Here is a 21,064-nt window from a genome sequence, read left to right as displayed (position 1 = left end):
CCTTTGGCATAACTGTGAATAGCTTTCATGACTGGAGCTCAAGATGTCCGTGGAAGATGGCCAAGGGTGAGGCTAGCAAGGCGGGCAGGGATGCAGAGCAGGAGGGACCATGCAGACTCATCATCATGCGTGGCAACCAGTTTTAAAGACTGCCTTTCAGCAGGTGTGGCTTCTGCATTTCCCACATTGTCACGCTTCCCGGCTCACATATTCATGTGGCCTGCCCAGCCTTTGAAAGCACCTGCTTTTGCCGTCCCAGCTTAGAACTTGGGAGATTCTCGGACACTTTCAAGTCAGGAAAGGACTTGATCGGATTTTCATTTTATTAAGATAATTCAGACAGGGCTGTGGACATCGGCTAGGAAGCGGGGAGGAGGGCGTGAAGACGCACATAGCCAGTAGGGAGGTGGTTTAAGGTAAGGGCAGTAGGACTAGAGAAAAAGACAGGGATTTCAGAGAGGCTTCTAAGCGTGTTGGATACACCGAGTGAAGAATAGGAAAGAATCTAGGATGACACACAGATTTCTAGCTTTAGTACTTTAAGAAGGGGTGACATCATTCACAGAGACAAGAAGGAAAAGGTGATGCATTTTGCTGAGTCTGGAGTGTCTGTGGGATAAGCAGGTGGGGATGTAGGGTAGGCAGTCAGAAGTAATGTGTTCCCAGTTTATGGAAATAGGGCTGAGGATGTATGTAGAGCAATCATCACATACAGGGAACAGTCAGAGTCGTGCATGTAGACGTGACGCGTGGAGAGAACTTAGAAAGAAACAGAGCACTGTAGAGCCCTAGCATTTAAGCAGCAAGTCGAGGAGGCATGTCGAGGAGACTGAAAAGGAGGAGGAGAAACGGGGGAGGGGCAGGGTGGGCTGGGAATCTCAGGGACACTCTCTCAAGACGGAGAACTACAGAAGGAACACTTAGGATTAGGATGGAAAACAACCGGCAAAGGCTTCATCACTAGAAGATCGTATGTGATTAAATAAGATCCCAGGAGCGGAGGAGTGATGGGAAGTAGGGAACTGGAGACAGTTATCCTAAACCATCTTTCTGTTTGTCCACAAAGCTGGTGGGGGATATGAAAGCATTTCAGAGGAGAGGCACTCAGGGGGATTGCTTTGCGCTAAGTGTGAGGAGGCTGGAGAGAGAAAGGAGATTGAAAATACACAGAAGAAAAGAGGAGGAGGGGCAGGAAGAGATGACATCTAGAACACAGGCGGATGGGCAGTATCTCCTCCTCTCTCATTTCCCTCCTGCATTAAGCCCTTACTCACTTCCTCCCCTCAACTGTTGCTGTAATGCGGGAAGTTTGTGTAGAATTAAACTCCTTCATCCTATTTGAAGATCAGCTCCCAGTGTTTTTGTGAAGATGAAAAAAATGAATGAAATCTTTCCCTCTGCTTCTGCCACTGCGGTCCTTCTGCTTTTAGTGACCAGAGAAAGGTTGCTTTCTAAAAAATACCCAGTTAATTTTTTTTTGAACGACAGTTTTGTATGGGGTTTTAGTGTTGTGTTGAAAAGCATCACTGAAGTGAAAAACAATGCTCAAATTACACAAGAGGTCAGCCTGGAATTCAGTTTACTGCAGAGTTGTTCTAAGAAGCCCACCAGGCTCCTGAGACTTTGAACTTTTGTGAAATACTAACCAGCCCTCTCTCCCATTCAAAGGTACCACGTTCTCTGTTACAAGTGGTGTGAAGAACCTCCACTGAGCCCTGACACCTGTGCCACCATTTTGGAAAAAGCTGGTCTTGATAACTGGGCTCTTGGAAAAACAAAAGTAATGTTTTCATATAATTTTCAAGAAAAAAATTCATACTTATGGTGGATGTACTGAGAATTACATTTTACAATGATTGAAAATATCATGGCTTTTCATGTTATAGACTCTTTAGCTTAAAATAGGGAAAGAAAATTGATAAAGTCATAACGGTTTCCTTCTTCAGCAGAATTAAACACTTTGCTCTCGTAAAGGTTTCTTTTAAGAAATTCAAGAAAAATATATCTTGAAGAGCTATCCAAAAAAAGATGGAATGGATGAGTCTAGAAAACAGACTTTTATATTTTCTCTATTTTATCAGCACCAAATATAGTCAAAAAGCTGTCGAGAATCATAATGATTTCAATAGGATTCTGTTTTTCTTTATTTTCCTAATTCTCAAATCTGCTTTTGTTGTAAACTTGAAATTTATCCGGAGTGAAATGTTATTACTAGACGCACACTATAGGTGTTTGGATATTGGTGTGTTTATGTATCAGATCTGAGAGCCTGTGAGATCTTAGCTTATTTAATCCCTTAAAGCAGCGGTCCCCAGCGTTTTTGGCACCAGGGACTGGTTTCGTGGAAGACAGTTTTTCCACGGATGGGGGGCGGGGGGAGGATGGCTCAGGCGGTAACGGGAGCGGTGGGGAGCGGTGGGGAGCGGTGGGGAGCGGCAGATGAAACTCCGCTCGCTCAGCTGCCGCTCCCCTCCTGCTGTGCGGCCCGTTCCTCCTGGGGGTCAGGGACCCCTGCCTTAAAGACTGAAGTACAAAATCATAACCTGTTTTGAATATGGAAGTAAGATAGGTGGCTTCTTGGAGAAAGGATGCATTTACTTCTCAGATATCCTCAGAGCATTACAAACAAGATGGGGATAAGGAGATAAACAGGACCAGGTCCTGGGAGTGCACTAAATGTATCACTGGGGGAGGATGGAGAAGAAAATCAAGCTAAGGCAAAGAAGTACTCAGATTGACCACTCAAGAGTAACTGCTTTCAGCTCTTCCATAGACGTAGACTGACATGCCGCACTTGCCAAGAAATCTATATTAGCTGTGGGAAGTGTGGGACAGAATCTTCATATGTTCAGATGAAAAGTTAGGCCTGTTGATTACCTCTTTTTTATAGAGTAGTGTGTATATGTCACTTCCTATCTCCCAATTTATCCCCACCCCCGCCGCCGATTTCCCCTCAGTAACGATAAGTTTGTTTTCCACATCTGTGACTCTATTTCTGTTTTGTAAATAAGTTCGTTTGTACCATTTTTTTTAGATTCTACATATAAACAATGTCATATGATATTTGTCTTTCTCATAACTGATTCACTTTGCTGTATAGCAGAAACTAACACAACATTGTAAATCAACGATACTCCAATAAAAATTAGTTTAAAAAAAGAAAAGTTAGGCCTGTAACAATTTAAGGAAATTTTCAAAGTGTTTATCTTATACGGAGTGTCCTACATATTCAGTAATCCATATTTACTTTAGTATTTAGTAAGGGGAATTCCTGAGCATTACAAAGATATGTTTTTTATTCACACCATTTTCTTTCAGATTCTCACAAAAGTGAATTTTGTCAGGCTGACATCTCATGATTTATGGGCTGAAACACAGGCCTAACTTCAAATGGAGTTTTAACTGGTGAAAAGGCCCTTTGCAGTTCCAGTTTTGCAGGATATTTAAGCAGCATTTTAAAGCTATTTGTATTTTTCCACTTCACCTTTTCCAACTCATTAAGATGGATAAAAGTATTCAATATAAGAACATTCCGAATGCTGTGCAAAAAAAAAAGATGACCTTTTTAGATAGATTGAATTTTAAATGAATTGTCGGCAGTAGAATAGACTAAATATATTAGCATCTAGAGTCCTGTAGAAATTAAAACTAAATTCAATCAAAACCTGTGATGCTTAACCGTTGGCCCTTGGTGCCAGGCTTCTAAGTGCTGAGAGAATTCTACAGTCAGGGTTACCAGGTCTCATGACTCAGCTCTTAAATTTGAATTCAAGTGACTTCTTAGTGGATTCCATAAACTCTCTTTGAGGTGACTTTCATTAGTAAATTTAGCCATTAAAAGAAAAAAAAACATACCTTCCTGTTTCCTGGCAGTGGTTGAAAACTCTTAGTTGAGAACAGCTCCGAGCCTTCAGGCTCCCCTGTTGCTCCAATTCATTTTGATTTTAGAATCATCAAAAACCAGCCCTCCTATCTTCACAGTGGCTGCTGGGTCCGGTGAGAAAGTTGTTCATTCTGCATGGGACCCTCTCTCTGCCTTGCTCTATCCACTGACAAAACTGTGAGCCCCTGCAGGGCAGTGCCCCTGGTTTGTTCACCTTTGTGTTCCAGCAGATAAGTACATAGAATAGGTCTCAGTAAACATTTGGTGAATGAACTCCTCTAGCTATAATTGTCCTCTCTCTTACAAATAGATTTGTAAGATTTTTAAGTTTGGGAAGTTTAATTATCTCTTCTTTGAAAAATCATAAAAAATTAACTTTGCCCAGAGTATCTGATGCTAAAACTTTGATAAAAGAGCTTGGTATCCTCCACTCATATTGGCCTATCCAACAAAACCTAGGTACCTGTTGCAAATAAACAGTATGGTTGTTAAACTATATTCCTTCTCAAAGAGGGGTTTTCTTCAATCATAAAAATCTATAATGTGATAGCAACATCCAAGCCAAAGAAGCAAAAGATAGTGATTTCCAAAATAGAAAAATGTTTAGAATGTAATCTAGTCTTCAGAGCATAGCACATGACTGTTTCACACCTGCACGCCGTAGTTTTATTTGTGTTTTATTTTAATTCTTTTAAGGTGTTCCTTAAGTATTATCACGTGGAACAGTTAAATTTAATGCGAAAGGAAGCCATCGACAAGCTTATTTTGATTCAAGCCTGTGTCAGAGGATTCTTGGGTTCAAGAAGATACCAAAAAATACAGAAGAAACGGAAAGAGAGCGCTATAATAATACAGTCAGGTAATCACTCAGACCATCTCACTGTGTAACAGAACATAATGCTGTGTTTAGATGTGTGCATGAAATCAAATCTTACTTACCTCCAATTCTTATGTAGCTTTCGTGTTTAATTCCAAACTCTGTTACCTTGATACTGTCCCTATGCTAAATCTGAATGATTGTTGTAGTGACTGACACTTTTAATATCTGAATAAATGTTTTGTTTTAAAGAAAATAATTTTCAAATTTTCTGTCACAATGAAACACAATTGACGTATTGTGCAAGATACAGCAAGTGACTGAATTAATTTTAGATCTCAAGAATCATATTACTCTAACCCATTGGGCAGTAACATTTTCCCTACTTTATTCCAAAGGTTACACTTGCCATAATTTTTGACAACTTAATGAAATCTCACTCTGCTAAAGGGCATCCATTTCTTTCTGTTAACTGTAGGGAAATAATATTTATAATCATATTTCACAAGTTTTTATTAAATGTATTAATAGACTTTGGATTTCACTTTCCATTTTTCTATAAAAAGCTAAATTTAGAACACAGCATGGCTTAATACAATATCTTCCAAAAACTTTTGACTAGATACCCATAACAAACAATGTATTTTACTCTGTAACCCGATATACACACATACTACAAGCACTGCATTCTGATACTTTTCTATTCTGGTTTATTCCATTTAATTTCTAGTTGTTAGATTTGGCCCACTAAATCGATTTTCTGATCCACTATTTATTTGCAAGCTACATTCTGAAGAACACTGATGTGGTGGGCAGAGTAGCTGACTGACATTCAAAAGATTCAGTTCAAGGTCCAGTTCCAATCCGTCAGTCCATAAGAGCTCATCATCATCTTTTGGAATTTTAAGCCCTTCACTTCTCACTGGGACATCAAAAATGCAAACCCTGCAATTTGGGATTTAATTCTTTATCCACAATTCCAAACTTCATAAAACACTGAAAAAAGAGGTTTTCCGTAACTCATTTGGAAGTGAAACATGACCTAATATTCACAGTCCTTTATTCATCCCACTTGGTAAGAATTGTATGTTTTTCTGGAGAAATATTCATGTGTTTGACTATGGAATGCTGATTTACCATGGGGAATTTTACAGAATATATGTTATTTGTTCCAAATTACTTTTCTAAAAATTTTTTTTAAAAAGTTTAAGTCTGAATTCTGAAATATATCTGGCTCCAAGAATAATTGGCCAAAAGGTTCAAACCATATACTTAGATAATAGGGGTTTTCTCCCATGAATAGCTGAACATAGCAGAAATAAAAGAAACATAAGCATTAGCAGATTTTAAGCAAATGGTGAGTACACGTTGTCTTTTTCATCAACTTAGCTCATCTCTATCATTCTGGTTTCATCTTAATACTCCCCTTAATACGAAAGTTACTTCAGTTATTTTCTTGCTAAAGCTTGTCGTCTGGAAGAGTCTTCTAAATGAGTCCCATATTTTTTCGAACCTGTTCTGTTTGGAATCTTTAATTTCATTTTCCTCTTTGGCACTGATGGTGAAAAGCCATTTGTTTCTACCCATTGAAGTAATGCTTTTTATTTATTATAATTAACACTGCTCTGGGCCTTATATGTTTCAGCTGCAAGAGGACATCTAGCCAGGAAACAAAGGAAAGAAATTGTTAACACGAAAAACACAGCGGTAAAAGCCATTCAGACTCAAGATCAGGAATTTGACTACAAGAAAAACTTTGAAAATAAAAGGTAAAATAATGTTCATTCTTATGCCATCTTGACAGTATAGATTTTTCACATCTGGAAAGTCACAGAATAAAGTCCACAATGAACAAGATGTGGTACACATATACAATGTAATATTTCTCAGCCATAAAAAGGAATGAAATAGTGCCATTTGCAGAGACGTGGATAGACCTAGAGACTGTCAGACAGAGTGAAGTAAGTCAGAAAGAAAAAAACAAGTATCATATAATATTGCTTATATGTGGAACCTAGAAAAATGGTACAGATGAACTTATTTGCAAAGCAGAAATAGAGACACAGATGTAGAGAACAAACTTATGGATACCAAGGGGGGAAGGAGGGGTAGGATGAATTGGGAGAATGGGATTGATATATATACCCTACTATGTATGAAATAGATAACTAATGAGAACCTGCTGTATAGCACAGAGCACAGGGAACTCTACTCAAACTCTACTCAAAGTGCTCTGTGGTGACCTAAATGGGAAGGAAATCCAAAAAACCAGGGGAGATAGATATAGATATATATATATATATATATCTATATATATATATATCTGATTCACTTTGCTGTACAGTAGAAACTAACACAACATTGTAAAGCAATTATATTCCAATAAAAATTAAACAAATAAAAGTCCACAGTCTTTCTCATACCTAACCAGGTTCCTGACAGTGATGCATCAAATGTCAGCGACACCCCGTGGCCACTTTTGTGTTCTTTATCCTATTTGAGAGTTTGTTGTCATTTCACTCAGATGACCACACATTCCTCCTCAAAGAAGATCTTATCTTCAAGTTAAGGGGAAATCATTCCAACTGTCCTTTCAAAAGGGTATTAATAAAGGAACAACTGTGAAATTTTGGCTAACGTATCATGAACAAGATCATGAATGATAGCAGGGACACTGCTTTTCCTTGAATTTTGTAAGATATTTTCTGTGATCCGTAGACTTAGAGCTTATCAAAGTACAGCACGCAACCTAGTGAACATACCCTGCTTACTTACTGGTCTCAAATGTAGATATAGTTTCCCCATCTCCTTACTGTAGGTACTTTGTTTGGAAAAGGACATATCTTTTTTTTTTTTTTAATTTCCTATTTAATCTTAATGTCTTGAAGCTGAAACAAATTTAACAGCCAGTGGTTTTTCACCATTGTATATAAAATTGCTAGTTTACAAGAGAACATGACACTTTAATAAAATGTAAAACTAAGTAACCAACGTTTTTCATGTCTCTAAAAAGCAAAATGACTTCTTAAAGAAACAAAAGGCTACCAAGAGATTCAAAGGTTTCTGCTGAGTTACAATACGTTTTAATAATCTAGGGACTCGATGAGCGTGTTTTTAAATGTATGCCCTCACTAACTGAACACCCAACATTATGTTTGTTCCTACATCTAGCTTTTTATTATTTTAGCTCTTCTCAAATCTTTCAGAATTGTGACAAATACTAACAAATGATGGCTATCACAGAACATTATGAAAGAGGAAAATGTATTTTTTTCCTTGTCTTCTTAATGTAATAAATGTACTATAATCATCTTTTCGCACTACTCTGTACCCTCTGCTACTTTTGGAAGAAATACAATCCTGAACGAAGCAAAAAAGATAATTTCTTGGAAAAGGACATATCTTGAAGTGATTAAATACCTAGGATTTTGATACCTCAGTAAGTGAAATTATGCTAGGATATTTCTCACTCTAATTTGAAGCTAGTTTTCTCATTATTTGAGTAGCCATCACAGTTGTCACTAGAGAGGACATTTTGGGGGAAATACTCAATTATTGTGACTTGATAAGTTTTTATTTTGAGCTTCTTTGTCCCTTTTGCTTTTCTCCCAACATAATATAACATGTGCTATTGCCAAACAAGGTAATAAACTCTAGTTTAGTATCATATATTCCGATGCAATATATTTTACACAGGGAATCTTTTGTGAAGAAACAGACAGAGAATGCAGTCTCTACTAATGAAACAGTCATTCCAGCTCCAAATAACAAGGGGAATACATCTGTAGTGAAGACTTCTACTTTCAAAGCTGAGGGGGAATCCACGAATGCTATGGAAAGTAACAACAGAGGATATCAGACCCCGAAAAAAATGAACAATGTGTATGAGGAAGAGGCTAAGCAAGAATTGTATCTGGTGGGGGACCCTTGGGCAGAAGTAAACACCAATAAGAAGTATATGAAAGACTTGGAAGAAAATAGTAAGATAAGGAAAATGGAAAAGGAGGACACTGTGGTCCAGAATTATTATCAGTGCTACACAGAGGAAAGGAATTTCGAAGACTCAAAAGCAGCATATCTAGAAAGGAAGGCCATATCAGAAAGGCCAAGCTACCCAGGACTTTGGTTAGCACAGGGGACCTCAGCTCCTAAGCAGCCTTCTTTTAAAAAAACTTTAGAACCTAGTCTTAGCCACAGGTCGGTTTGCCAAGATGCAAATAGCAAGGAAAAAGAAAAGAAGATGTCCGTGGTCACCCAGAATGCCCCAGTATGCAGTCATCAGAGGAACCCTGTGAGGCATGGGATGGTCCAAGAGAGGCAAATCGAACCGGCAATGCAAGCCCAGGAAAAAGAAGACAAAGCAGCGGTGTTCATTCAGAGCAAATACCGGGGCTACAAGAGGGGGCAGCAGTTAAGGAAGGACAGGATGTCTTCTTTTAAAAATCAAAAAGCGGTTGCAACACCAACAGAAGTAGCAAGAAATACTCACACTTTGTATTCCCATCCCGCAAAATTTGAGGAATACTGTAACATCAGGATGAAGAGTGATAGAGACTCAAAAGCAATTTCAGAAAAAGAAGCATGTGATCTGGCAATTTTTTCAAAACAGGTATGTAAACGAACAGATTTGTTTACTAGTACAGATCTCTGGGAACTCCACGATAACCGAGTTAAACAGACAGTTGATAACTGATATATTGTTTGATCTGTTTTGATGAGATTGCAAACCTTTTCAATAAAACATCTCAGGGACAGTGCCATTTGAATAGCCATAAATTTTGTAAACAAATTTCTATGATAAAAATAGTATAAAATGCGGTGGAAATCTTGTGTAATAAGGAGACTAGTCATTGGTTTATACAGCCTACTAAAACGCTGGCATTTGACAGTGCAAATTTCCATGTATCTGAGATCTTCCATTATAGCTGAAAAAAAAAAGTTTTCAAAATCCTCTTAAAGTCTATGCTTTCTGTACCCCAAATTTTGAGAAGACATAATTAGGTATCAGAATCAGATGGTAGCATTACTGAGCATATATGCAATGAAGATGACAGTCTATATGTTCCGTCATGGCCATGAGGAACCATCAAGAAAAGCCACAAAGGAAAATTCTCTCTTGGAGAATATCTCGTGCTATTGGTAGGCGTGTTTCAGCTGTTTCTAGAAGGGGCAGTCGGCTTTAGGGCTTCTCCCAGGTGTACATGGAACTCTGATAAATTAGTGCTATGGAGAGATCACAGGCCCCTGTCCCTGCCCCACTCTGGCTCTTTCTCTCTTTCTAGGTGTTTGACCTTGAGAAAATCACTTTATGTGTCAGCACCCTTATTTTGTCCTGTGTAAAGTGAAGGATTTTCACTAGGTGGCCTCTAAAATGCATATTATAAATGAATATGTATTATCAGGGTAGTCAATAGTGTTTGAAATCATAGAAGAAATGTCATAATGGGTTCAAAGAAGGATCACCTATTACTGTTGAGTCTCTAAACTCTGCCTTTTGTCTGACGGTGGCTAAGCTCCCAAGAAACACAATAACTGCCCTTGGACACCCCCTGACTGTTACGAGTGTGGCCCAAACATCTCCAACCCCTAGCTGGTCATAGATCTGCCATTGTTTTATTTAGTCCCTTCCTGTTCTACTTTTTTTTTAAGCACGCGGAAATATTGAGTTTAATATACAGGCAGTCCTTCCCTTCCTTGTGATAAATCTGCTCACTCTAAAGACCAAAGCAGAGATTAGGACCCTGACCTGCCAAGCAACTGCCACATTCAGGAGATGTAGAATCGCCTGGCATCCACCTACAGCTGGCAAAACCACCGTGGGAGTGGATTCAGTACTCCCCGGGAGCAGAGCTAGAGGCAGAAGAGCAGGAGCCCCACCTTCAACCTTGCAGGGCAGCCGTGTTAACAGACAAGGTAGAGGCAGAGGGGCCAGGATGGAAAGAGGAACCAGAAGAGAGAGGGTAGTGCTGAAGTCAGGCGAAGAAGCCTGGACAGGAAAGGAGGGAGGTCCACACAGTCCCAGCCAGCAGAGGGGCTCCTCGGGGTCAAAGCAGAAGAGCCGCGGCAGCAGAACGCTAAGGATGGAAGCCAGATCTTAGGGGCCCTGGGCGGGAGTTACCAGGAGAGAGTGCTTCTGGAGGGTCATGTGTTGGACAGTTTTGAATGGAAGATGTGAGATGGGCAAGTAGCGCAAAGGGGGAGCTTTTGTCAAGTGAGGACTTTGTCCGACCTTGGTACGGGGTCAGGGTGAGCCCTGGAGAAGAAGTACATGAGAGCCCCAGGGGGAGTGGTTCAGGAATTGACCAGACCCCAGTGTACCTTGGAGCTCACTGAATTCTCTACCTTGATTTAATCTGATATGTGACCTTCTTTTTAGATAACAAAGCTATCTGAAGAATATTTCATTCTGCAGAAAAAACTGAATGAAATGATTTTGTCACAGCAACTGAAGCCTCTTTATCTGGGTGTCTATCCTTATAAGCCAATTACTAGACGAGTTTCTTCTCAGCAGTGCATCTCAGGTAAAGATGGGTAGAGTTGGAACTTCCCGAAGGGACAGGCAAAGCCAGATACTTTGTTTATTAGTTGCCCACCTTTATTCTATAGCAGATTTGAGGTGACAATGTTCTGTCTTGGCAAGAGCCTTCATTTTATTTCATTTTTTATAAGTAGATACACACTTTTCCAGAATGTTCCACATACCCCCTACCTTTTTTGATTTCATTCTCCTCTTCTTTTCTTTTCTTTTTTTTTTTTTGCGGTATGCGGGCCTCTCACTGTTGTGGCCTCTCCCGTCGCGGAGCACAGGCTCCGGACGCGCAGGTTCAGCGGCCATGGCTCAGGGGCCCAGCCGCTCCGCGACATGTGGGATCTTCCCGGACCGGGGCACAAACCCGTGTCCCCTGCATCGGCAGGCGGACTCTCAACCACTGCGCCATCAGGGAAGCGCTCCTCTTCTTTTCTTTTTCTTTTCTTTTTTCCCTTTATATACACTTTAACTAGAACTTGGCATATGACGCCAAAAGGGAGTAGAAAGGGATGGAGTTGGGGGAGGTTGGGGAGCAGGGTGCAGTTTGGATAAGCGGGAGCAAACAAGTGAAATATATCTGTTCCTTCTGTCAAAATCTGTATGTTAAGTAGAAGGTGCAAATCTCCTTTCAGATGCACAAACCCAGATGCACTATTAAATTTTCTTCTTATCAGCCTAAGTCACTGTCTGCCCACATTCACTAAACTGGTGGCGAATTCAGACTCAGGAATTATCAGACCTCCCCTTCCCCAGGGCTGTGCAAGGGCCCCGGGGCCTTATATAGCCACCAAAGGATCAGGTAAAGCCTGTAGTCACTAGTTAGTTGCCCACAGGTACTGCTGTGACCCTCATCTCCTAGCTGGCCTCACGATCTCTACAAGTCGCGAGGCTCTGCTGCTCCCATTCGCGCAGGAGACGCTGGGAAGCGGGTGTGTCAGGAGTCTTACCAGGTTCGCACACGCTCCCAGTAGCCCTCCTCCCTGCAGCCTTACCACCTCCCCAGGGGCGGCCACCCGTGGCCCTGCTGGGCCCTGTCTGGGAGAATCTGCATTTATTTTCCTTTGGTCCTTATTTCTCGGAGGCCCTCGCCCGCTCAGGGCACCAGGCCCCACCTCTGCAGTGAGTTTGGCTGTTACCAAAGGCAGGACCGCTGCTAACCTCAGGCAACTTCCCTGGAAGTCCCTTAGGCAGGGAAGGACTAAGATGAGTTCGGCTATTTGTCTGATATGGGAAGAAGGAAAAATAGTTTAATGTTTCAATCAGTTATCCTGCCACATTGTTTTCAAGACTTGTGTGAAGCTTTAAAAACAGCAACAACAAAAAACACTGCCACGAAGTGTCCACCCTTCCCAGCCCTGCTGCTCCCAGGCCCTGGCCCAGACCTCGTGACGTGAAGAAGCAGCTTGGCAAGTCAGAGTCCGGAGGCCCATTAGTTTGAATGCCACCGATGCCCCCTGCCCAGAGGCCTGATGACCGGCAGAGCAGAGAGGGGCTCGGGGGCTTCAGCCTCCCTCGTGGCTGTGTGCGCAGAGGCCCTGGTGAAGGCGGGGCAGTGAGGTGCTGGAGGGAGCTTCCGGGTAAGCAGCTCAGCCCAGGGCTCAGCAGGAAGCAGGGGGTGGAGGGGTGCCGCGGACGCTTCCCGGAGGGGAGTGGAGGCCGCCAGTGTTTTGCCACGACCTGCACTTCTGACCATCCAGGGAGGTGTGTGTGTGTCGTGTGTTGTGTATGTGTGTTTACTGAAAACGCTTTAAGGTGCACAGCGTGGTGATTGGAGGCCCACATACATGGCGAAGTATGACTGCAGTCAAGCTAATTAACATATCTTCTTCACACATAGTTGCCTTTTTTGGCATGTGTGTGATGAGAGCACCTGGAATCCACTCTCCTAGCACATTCCCAGGATTCGGTACCATATTATTACCTGTAGTCACTGTACACTGTACATTGGATCTCTAGACTTATTCATCCTGCACACCTGCAACTCTGTCCCCTTTGACTAACATCTCCCTGTTTCCCCCGCCTCCCTGCCCCTGGTAACCACCATTCTGCTCTCTGCTTCTAGTGTTTGACTTTTTTAGATTCCACGCATAAGTGAGACCATGAGGTTTTTCTTCTTTCTGCACCTGGCTTATTTCACTCAGCGTAATGTCCTCCAGGTTAATCCATGTTGTCCCAAATGGCAGGATCTTCTTTAAGGCTGAATAATATTCCTCTGTGTGTGTGTGTGTGTGTGTATCACATCTCCTTTGTTCACTCATCTGTTGCTGGACACTTAGGTTGTTTTCCCTATCTTGGCTATTGTGAATAATGTAACAGTGAACATAAACGTATCATGTAAGGTACTGATTTCATTTTGGGGGGATATATACCCAGAAGAGAGATTGCTGGATCATATGGTAGCTGTATTTTTAGTTTTTTCAGGAATCTCCATATTCTTCTCCATAATGACTGAACCAATGCACCTTCTCACCAAAGGTGTACAAGGGTTCTCTTTTCTCCACATCCTCTCGCCAGCATTTGTTTCTCTTGTCTCTTTGATAATAGACATCCTGATACCTGTGAGGCGATATCTCATTGAGATTTTGATTTGTATGAAAGCACTCTTTCATATACTGTTGGCCATTTGCATGTCTTCTTTGGAAAAATGTCAATTCAGGTTGTTTGCCAATTTTTTAATCTGGTCGCTTGGTGTGTGTGTGTGTGTGTGTGTGTGTGTGTTTGGCTGTTCAGTTGCATGAGTTCCTTATTTTGGTTATTTGGATATTGTCTGAAATATATCCAATATGTGGTTTGCAAATATTTTCCCTATTCTGTAGGTTGCCTATTATATCTTGTTGATGGTTTCCTTTGCTGTGCAGAAGCTTTTTAGTTTGATGTAGTCCCACTTGTTGATTTTTGCTTTTATTGCCTGAGCTTTTGATATCATATCCAAAATATTACTAGCAAGGCCAACGTCAAGAAGGTTTTCCCCTATGTTTTCTTCTAGGATTTTTATGGTTTCAGGTCTTACGTTTAAGCCTTTAATCCATTTAGAGCTGATTTTCTTGTATGGTGTAAGATGACTCCAATTTCATTCTTTTGCATGTGGATATCCAGTTTTCCCAGTGCTATTTATTCTTTCCCCATTATGTATTCTTGATGCCCTTGTCAAAATTAGTTGACCATATATACTTGGGTTCATTTCTGGGCTCTCTATTCTGTGCCATTGATTTATGTGCCTGTTTTAATGCCAGTACCGTACTGTTTTGATTACTTTAGCTTTTTATTTAGCTTAAAATCAGGAAGTGTGATGCCTCCACTCTTCTTCTTTCTCAAGATTGCTTTGTCGGGGACTTTGAAAAGGCCTAAAAGCAGCAGAACTTTACTAGAAAGTCAAAATAGTTCACTTCATTCTTTAATGAAGGCCAGCCTGGCCAACATCTGAATTTTCCCCTGTCCCTGAGAGTAGCAGAGGAAGTGCCTGAGAGAGGGCCTGAAGTGGCCTGAAGACACAGAGGGGTCTGGGCAGAACTGACAACCCAGAACCAAGTAGGAAGGGAGGACACTGGGAGATGCAGTGGCCCGGGGAGAAAACAGAAACCCAGAATCACTTAAGTTTTCTCAGAAGACACTAAGAAAATGGAAAGCAACTGAGTTTAACTAGGATTCGTTAACAGTAACGTCATGCTAGAAAATCGAAATGAGCACTAAGAGGGAGGAATTAAGTCGAGTTTTAGGAAGATCAAGTGACATTTTTGTACATCTGAACTGTTGTACATTGTGACCACTTAACCCAGATGAAGTGGTGGCTGAGACAGTCAACAGTCTTAAGCAAAGGTTAGTCGGTAGATGACCTGCCAGGCGGGTGGACGCGTGCATGGTGACTGAAGCCGTTGAGTAGATGAGATCGTCCAGGAAATCCACCTACGGTGAGAAGAGAAGAGAACCAGAGCGTGAGTCTAGACATGTACGGGTCAGGTAGAGAGGACCCAGCAAAGAGGACCAACCAGAGAGGTGGGAGCCCAGGGAGCCCAGTACTTCAGAAGCCACAGGAAGAGGGTTTTAAAGATGTTATGCAGGATGAAGCTGACAGAGCAAGTGGGGAGAGAACTATAAAATATCCATTGAATCTCCTGTATGTTAACAGTTACTTACAACTTCCCCTAACGTTTGTGAATAGACACAAAGGGAAAGGCGGATGCTGATAATCACTGTGCTACTTCTGGGAGATTCACCCTCCGATATCTGCCGGGTTTTGTTATTAGGTGTAGTCTGTGTTCAGATATTTTAATGATCTAGGCAGCTTTTTTAAAAATTTCTTGAATAGTTTATAAAAGTTCACAGTAAATATAGTTCAAAGAATTCAAACTGAGGTCACAAATTGGGCCAGATATTGCTTGGTCAATATTTAATCCCTGCAAGGGATCTAGCTTCATTATGGTACCTTTGGATGTGCTTATTTACCTCAGGAAAATCAAACTCCATCCTAAATTTCTCTGTAAACCAGCCTGGGTTTGCCAATCTTCTGACCACATTTAAACCAAGAATTTCCACCACCTGTTCCCTTTTCCTCCAATTCTAGTGATTTTCCCAGTTATACTTACATACCTTCAGACATCACAAACCCCACACAGGTATTCAGATGCACTTATAGGAGGGAGTAGATTATCAGTACCACGGTCCATGTTTACTTATCCTCAAGTTATTTCATGTAGATTGGTTTTGTCTTCCTCAGTCAGATTTTCAACCCTTGCCAGCAGGACCATGCCATGTACTATATATTCATTTTTCTGTTACCCTAGCACACTTATTCATCACACCGTAGACATTTAATAATGGCTTATTAATTGGCTGGAAAGCTGTTTCATTTCCTCCAAGAATTATATGTGGAGCAAAGTACAGTGGGCAGTGGAGCAAAGATTTAAAAGTTTTGTTTTTATTAAAACAAGAAAAATGTCACATTACATTCTTTAAATGTTTATTTGCTTCTGTATGTTGTACGCTTTTAAACTTCTGGTCAGGGAAGGCCTTACATTGTAGAAGGCCTACTGTACAGAGGTCCTGTCTCCCTGGATCATCAGAATCGCTAAGCCTGCAATTTGGAACCTCGCCGTGCAGGCAGCTGCCAGCCCCTGCAGAGGCACATTTAGCCGATACGCTGTGGAACCTGCCAGCCGGGGTTCAACAGGCCACCGCTGCAGCACTGACCTTCCTGGCAAACCATACCTCCCCAGGAAGAATTTCACTTGGAAGACCAAATCAAGCTAGTTTACAAATAACTATGTCACTAAAGTAAGCCTAATAGTCACCTGAAACTTTCCTTATCTCATGCTTCTCAAAAATCTACGGGCATCTTCAAATAATTGCTACGCCCAACTTCGTTATAACAACTCAATCAGCCTTAGCTGGATTACGTAAAGTGACCTGGGAAAGCTTCTTACCTATTCTGAGGAAAGCCCTAGACCTAGAGGGCTGAGATAGGGAGGGTGGGAGGGAGGCTCAAGAGGGAGGGGACATGGGGACATATGTGTGCATATGGCTGGTTCACTTTGGTGTACAACAGAAATAACATGGTACTATGGAGCAATTATGCTCCAATGAAGATCTATTAAAAAAAAAAAAAAAAGTACAAAAGCAAATTTTTTCTAGAGGTCACTTTGAAAATTCACCAGGATATTCTAAGTTATAATCATGCCTAATGGTCGTGTGGTGAAAACAGTGAAGGGGCCAGTAATATATCTTGAATGTATGGTTATCTGGTGGTTCAGCTTGATTTAAAGACAGATTAAGAGAAAAGGAGCACAGAATCGGCCTGGGCTGGATACCTGTTGGCATTGAGTGATGTGTGCAGACAGGGAGGTTCATTCTGCTATTCTGTCCTTTTCTACTCTTGTGAATGTTTGAAATTTTCTATAATAAAAGATTAAACAAACAAAAAAAGTAAGCCCTAGAAAATGTGGATAATGAGAATAATGAAGTTTTCAACTTTATTTTAACAAGCTGTAACCTTATTTTATAAGGTTCTCTCTCTGTGAGACATATTTTTTAATGTGGGAAAGTGTCGAAAGTAAAGTAATGGCCAAGTGAAAACTGAGGAACTAATTAAGAAGTTTAAAAATAAAATTAGGTAAGTACACGAACTGCTTGTTTTATATCTTTGTTTTGATAATAATCATTATAAATTGAAATTGATAGGAGTTAACTGCACCTGCATTTTCACTGAGAGGAATTTAGTACAGGATTTATATAACTAGAGTGCGGCCACCCGATCACAGAGCCTATGCTGTTGTATTCAGAAGTATACGATGACATCGCATTATTTCACTTTGAATAATGTGCGGAGTTGCTCCTTTGGGGGGAGGGGGCGTTTCTTCTTAACTATGGTGCACCTGGCAATTGTGTTGGCCTCTGTGAAGGAAGAAAAAGATTAATTGTAGGATAAATATACCCTAGTAACACAAAAGCATATTTTCTTTCTCTCTTTTTACAAAGAAGCTGTGACTGTCCACCAGGCTGTAATTTTTTTAATGGGCTGCAAGGCTAACCAATCAGGACATCATGAGAATTCCCATGCTTCATTTACATAATACCATCGGTAAATTCAACTCTAAATCCGAGCAGCCCCTTGCCATGCATGCATACAGTAGATATAATGAAAATGCTTTCAGAGTAAATGTCAGAAGAAAAGAGCCATCTATTTATTTCTGAATTCTTATGGCACCTAGATTCATGCAGTAGTCCTAACATTTTCAGTTATTATGGTGCAGATTTGGTATTTGTTGTAAGGTATGCCTGTCCATTTACCATTGTAATGCTGGCCCTAGAAATGCATTTTGCAAACTACCCAAGAATATGTCTGCACGTGTACCTGTAAACATATTTATATCCATGTGAAGACCAGGTAGCTCAAATAATGTTGGGTCACATACTTTATAGGAATTTTTTTTTTCATTAAGAGTAGAAAGTAAAGAGAGATCAGAAGTTATATTGCTTTTCCTCCCAACATACCTCTGATGATCACTTATCTTCTTACATTTATTTGCTACTATTCTCTCTTCATAAGAAATAATACTAATTCCCCCCAAATCTTTCAAAAAACGACAACCTTCAGTATCCAAAAACAAATGATTTTATTTACAACCTTACAATTCAGTGAGTATCATTTATTTTTAACATTTCAGTTGTATTAAATACTAACCATAAAAGCAGTTTGCCATACATGGGTTTACACTCTGAATTATCAAGTGTAAATTATTGATTTTGATGAGTTAACTGACTTAATTCCAACAGAACAGTTGACCTAGAAACATTAAATGGAAATAGTTAAATTTTTTGCACTCAAATTATTTCTTCTCATTCCACAATTTTTATCTATTCTAAGCTACAGAGAACACGGAGCTGACATGGAAGCAGGAGGGCAATGAACAGTATATTTCCCCCCAACTTCCCATTAAATTTCTGATTTAAAAAATGCACGAAAAAAAGACTAACCATGTCCTCATCAGAGGAAACAGTTTTTTCTTTACATATTTTGACATCATATTACTTAGCTACGAGATCAGTTCAAAGGGAAATTACATAGCATATTTGACAAAATAATATAGTCAACAAGGTAAATTCACATGGAGTTTATAATTTCATATCACATAGAGAAAATACCTTCTTAAATATCTAGTGTATTTTTAAATTTTTCTTACAGACATACTGGGCTAGTCCATAAACTCCCAAATATCAGAACTGAACCAGATTACATTTTCTGACCATGATGCAATTGAGATAGAAGTGTAAAAATAAGTCTTAAAATTAAGAATCAGTATGAGATCTGAGGTGAAGCAATTATAATTAGAGTTCTAAGTTATTTCAAAATAATAAAAATGAGAATAGCTATATATAAAAACTATGAATGTAATGCAACCAGATCTACATTCATGGGAAAATTCAGATCATTAGATGTTTTCATGATTAACTGAGAGAAAATAATAAAAAAAGGATGTAAAGTAAGATTTCTTTTTTTTAAAAAAAAAAGGAGAACAAGTATTTTTCAGCCCCAGGAAAAACACAAAAAGAGAAATAATTTTGATAAGACAGAAATATACCAGATATCTAAATGAAGCTAAAATAGTATTTTTTGAAAATAAAACAAAATAGACTAATTACCTAAAAAAGAAGCCACAAAAAAATAGAAATAAGAACAGTATTATAATAACTATAGTTGATAGTATTAAAATCTTGGCATGCTATGAATGCAGTCAATTTCACAGAGACAAATATGAGGCTAAAGTATAAATTTCCGAGAAGACGTAGTCAGTACGATGATGTGTCTGTCAAAGAATTCCCTGAAAAAAGTGTTCCAGGAACTCACAGTGTTTTAGACAAGTGCATTCAAAATTCATGGAACAAGTAATTTCCACAGTGTGCGATCTGCTTGGGAGAAAAAGAAAAATACAGAAAGTCACCTATTTTATGAAGATCATCTACCCTAGAAGCAAAGTCTGACAAATAACCTTTTAGGAAGAAGGAAGGGAGAGGAGGGAGAAAGGAGAGAAAAAGAAGAGGAAAGCTATGGATCAATCTCAGGGATTTAGAGGTAAAACTCCGAAGTATAGTACTAGCTAATTGAATGCATACTACATTAAAAGACTATCCAAATAACACATATCAATGTAACATAATATCCAAAGTTCAAAAGAAAAAAGCCATCTTGATAAATGCTAAAACAGTTTTCAATAAAATCTAACACTGAGTCCTAATGAAAAGCGAAACTCTTACTTAATTAGAAATAGGAGATTCTTTAGCAATATAAAGAGTATATTTCTTAAATCAATTGTCAACATCATAATAATGGTAAAACACTGAAAGCAGTTCCTTTAAAAAGCAGGATGGGGCTTCCCTGGTGGCGCAGTGGTTGAGAATCTGCCTGCTAATGCAGGGGACACCGGTTCGAGCCCTGGTTTGGGAAGATCCCACATGCCGCGGAGCAACTACGCCCGTGAGCCACAACTGCTGAGCCTGCGTATCTGGAGCCTGTGCTCCACATCAAGAGAGGCCGCGCTAGTGAGAGGCCCGCGCACCGCGATGAAGAGTGGCCCCCACTTGCCACAACTAGAGAAAGCCCTCGCACAGAAACGAAGACCCAACACAGCAAAAATAAATTAATTAATTAATAAACTCCTACCCCCAACATCTTCTTAAAAAAAAAAAAAAAAAAAAAGCAGGATGAAGGTAAGGATGCTAGTAACAACACTTTTTTACGTTATTTATTTGGGAATTTCTAGCTGAAGCAATAGGACAGCAACAGAAGTTTCTGAAAAGCATGATTATTGAAAAGAAGAAGATAGGATTATAGGAGTATTAGCAGACAACATGAATTTTGACAATAAAAATGCAGAGAATGAACCAAAATAATGATTGGTACTTGTAAAAGAATTCAACAAAGATACGTAGCTTTCCTATAATAATTTATAATGGGAAAAGAACATATTGGAAATAAGAGCAAAAACAAATAGAATACCTTGAAATAAAGTTAGCAAGAAAACCACAGAAAGATAAAAAAAAAAAAAAAAAGAAGAGGTGGACAGTGGAGTGGAATGACCCACTGTGTTTCTGGATTGAAAGATAAGAAAATGTAAACATATTCTAAAGTTTATTTCTAGGTTAAAAAAGTTGTGTTCAATTTCTATGAGGTTTTCTTTAGAACTTAATGTGCCTAGATATCATTTGTAAATTTCAGGAAAAAAGAATAATTATAAGTGAGGTCTTGCCTTTTAGATGGTAGGACAAATAATATAAAGCTACCATTAAAACCATATGCCTCTGTTATGAAAATCAACCACAGATTAATGGAACAGAGCAGATA

The 21,064-nt window shown here is 39.8% G+C and overlaps 1 protein-coding gene across 1 annotated transcript in view; it reads left to right on the top strand.

Annotated features, from left to right (window-relative positions):
* Window positions 1–21,064, top strand: part of MYO3A (myosin IIIA) — a 186,626-nt gene that overhangs the window by 143,836 nt on the left and 21,726 nt on the right. Inside the window, 5 exon segments of the mRNA XM_032622926.1 lie at window positions 1,669–1,780; window positions 4,580–4,742; window positions 6,346–6,469; window positions 8,397–9,309; window positions 11,077–11,221. Coding sequence (XP_032478817.1) covers window positions 1,669–1,780; window positions 4,580–4,742; window positions 6,346–6,469; window positions 8,397–9,309; window positions 11,077–11,221 — 1,457 coding nt within the window.

The sequence above is a fragment of the Phocoena sinus genome, chromosome 2, assembly GCF_008692025.1.
Source record: "Phocoena sinus isolate mPhoSin1 chromosome 2, mPhoSin1.pri, whole genome shotgun sequence".
NCBI classification, from domain to species: domain Eukaryota; kingdom Metazoa; phylum Chordata; class Mammalia; order Artiodactyla; family Phocoenidae; genus Phocoena; species Phocoena sinus.
This window is presented reverse-complemented; position numbering and strand designations above follow the sequence as displayed.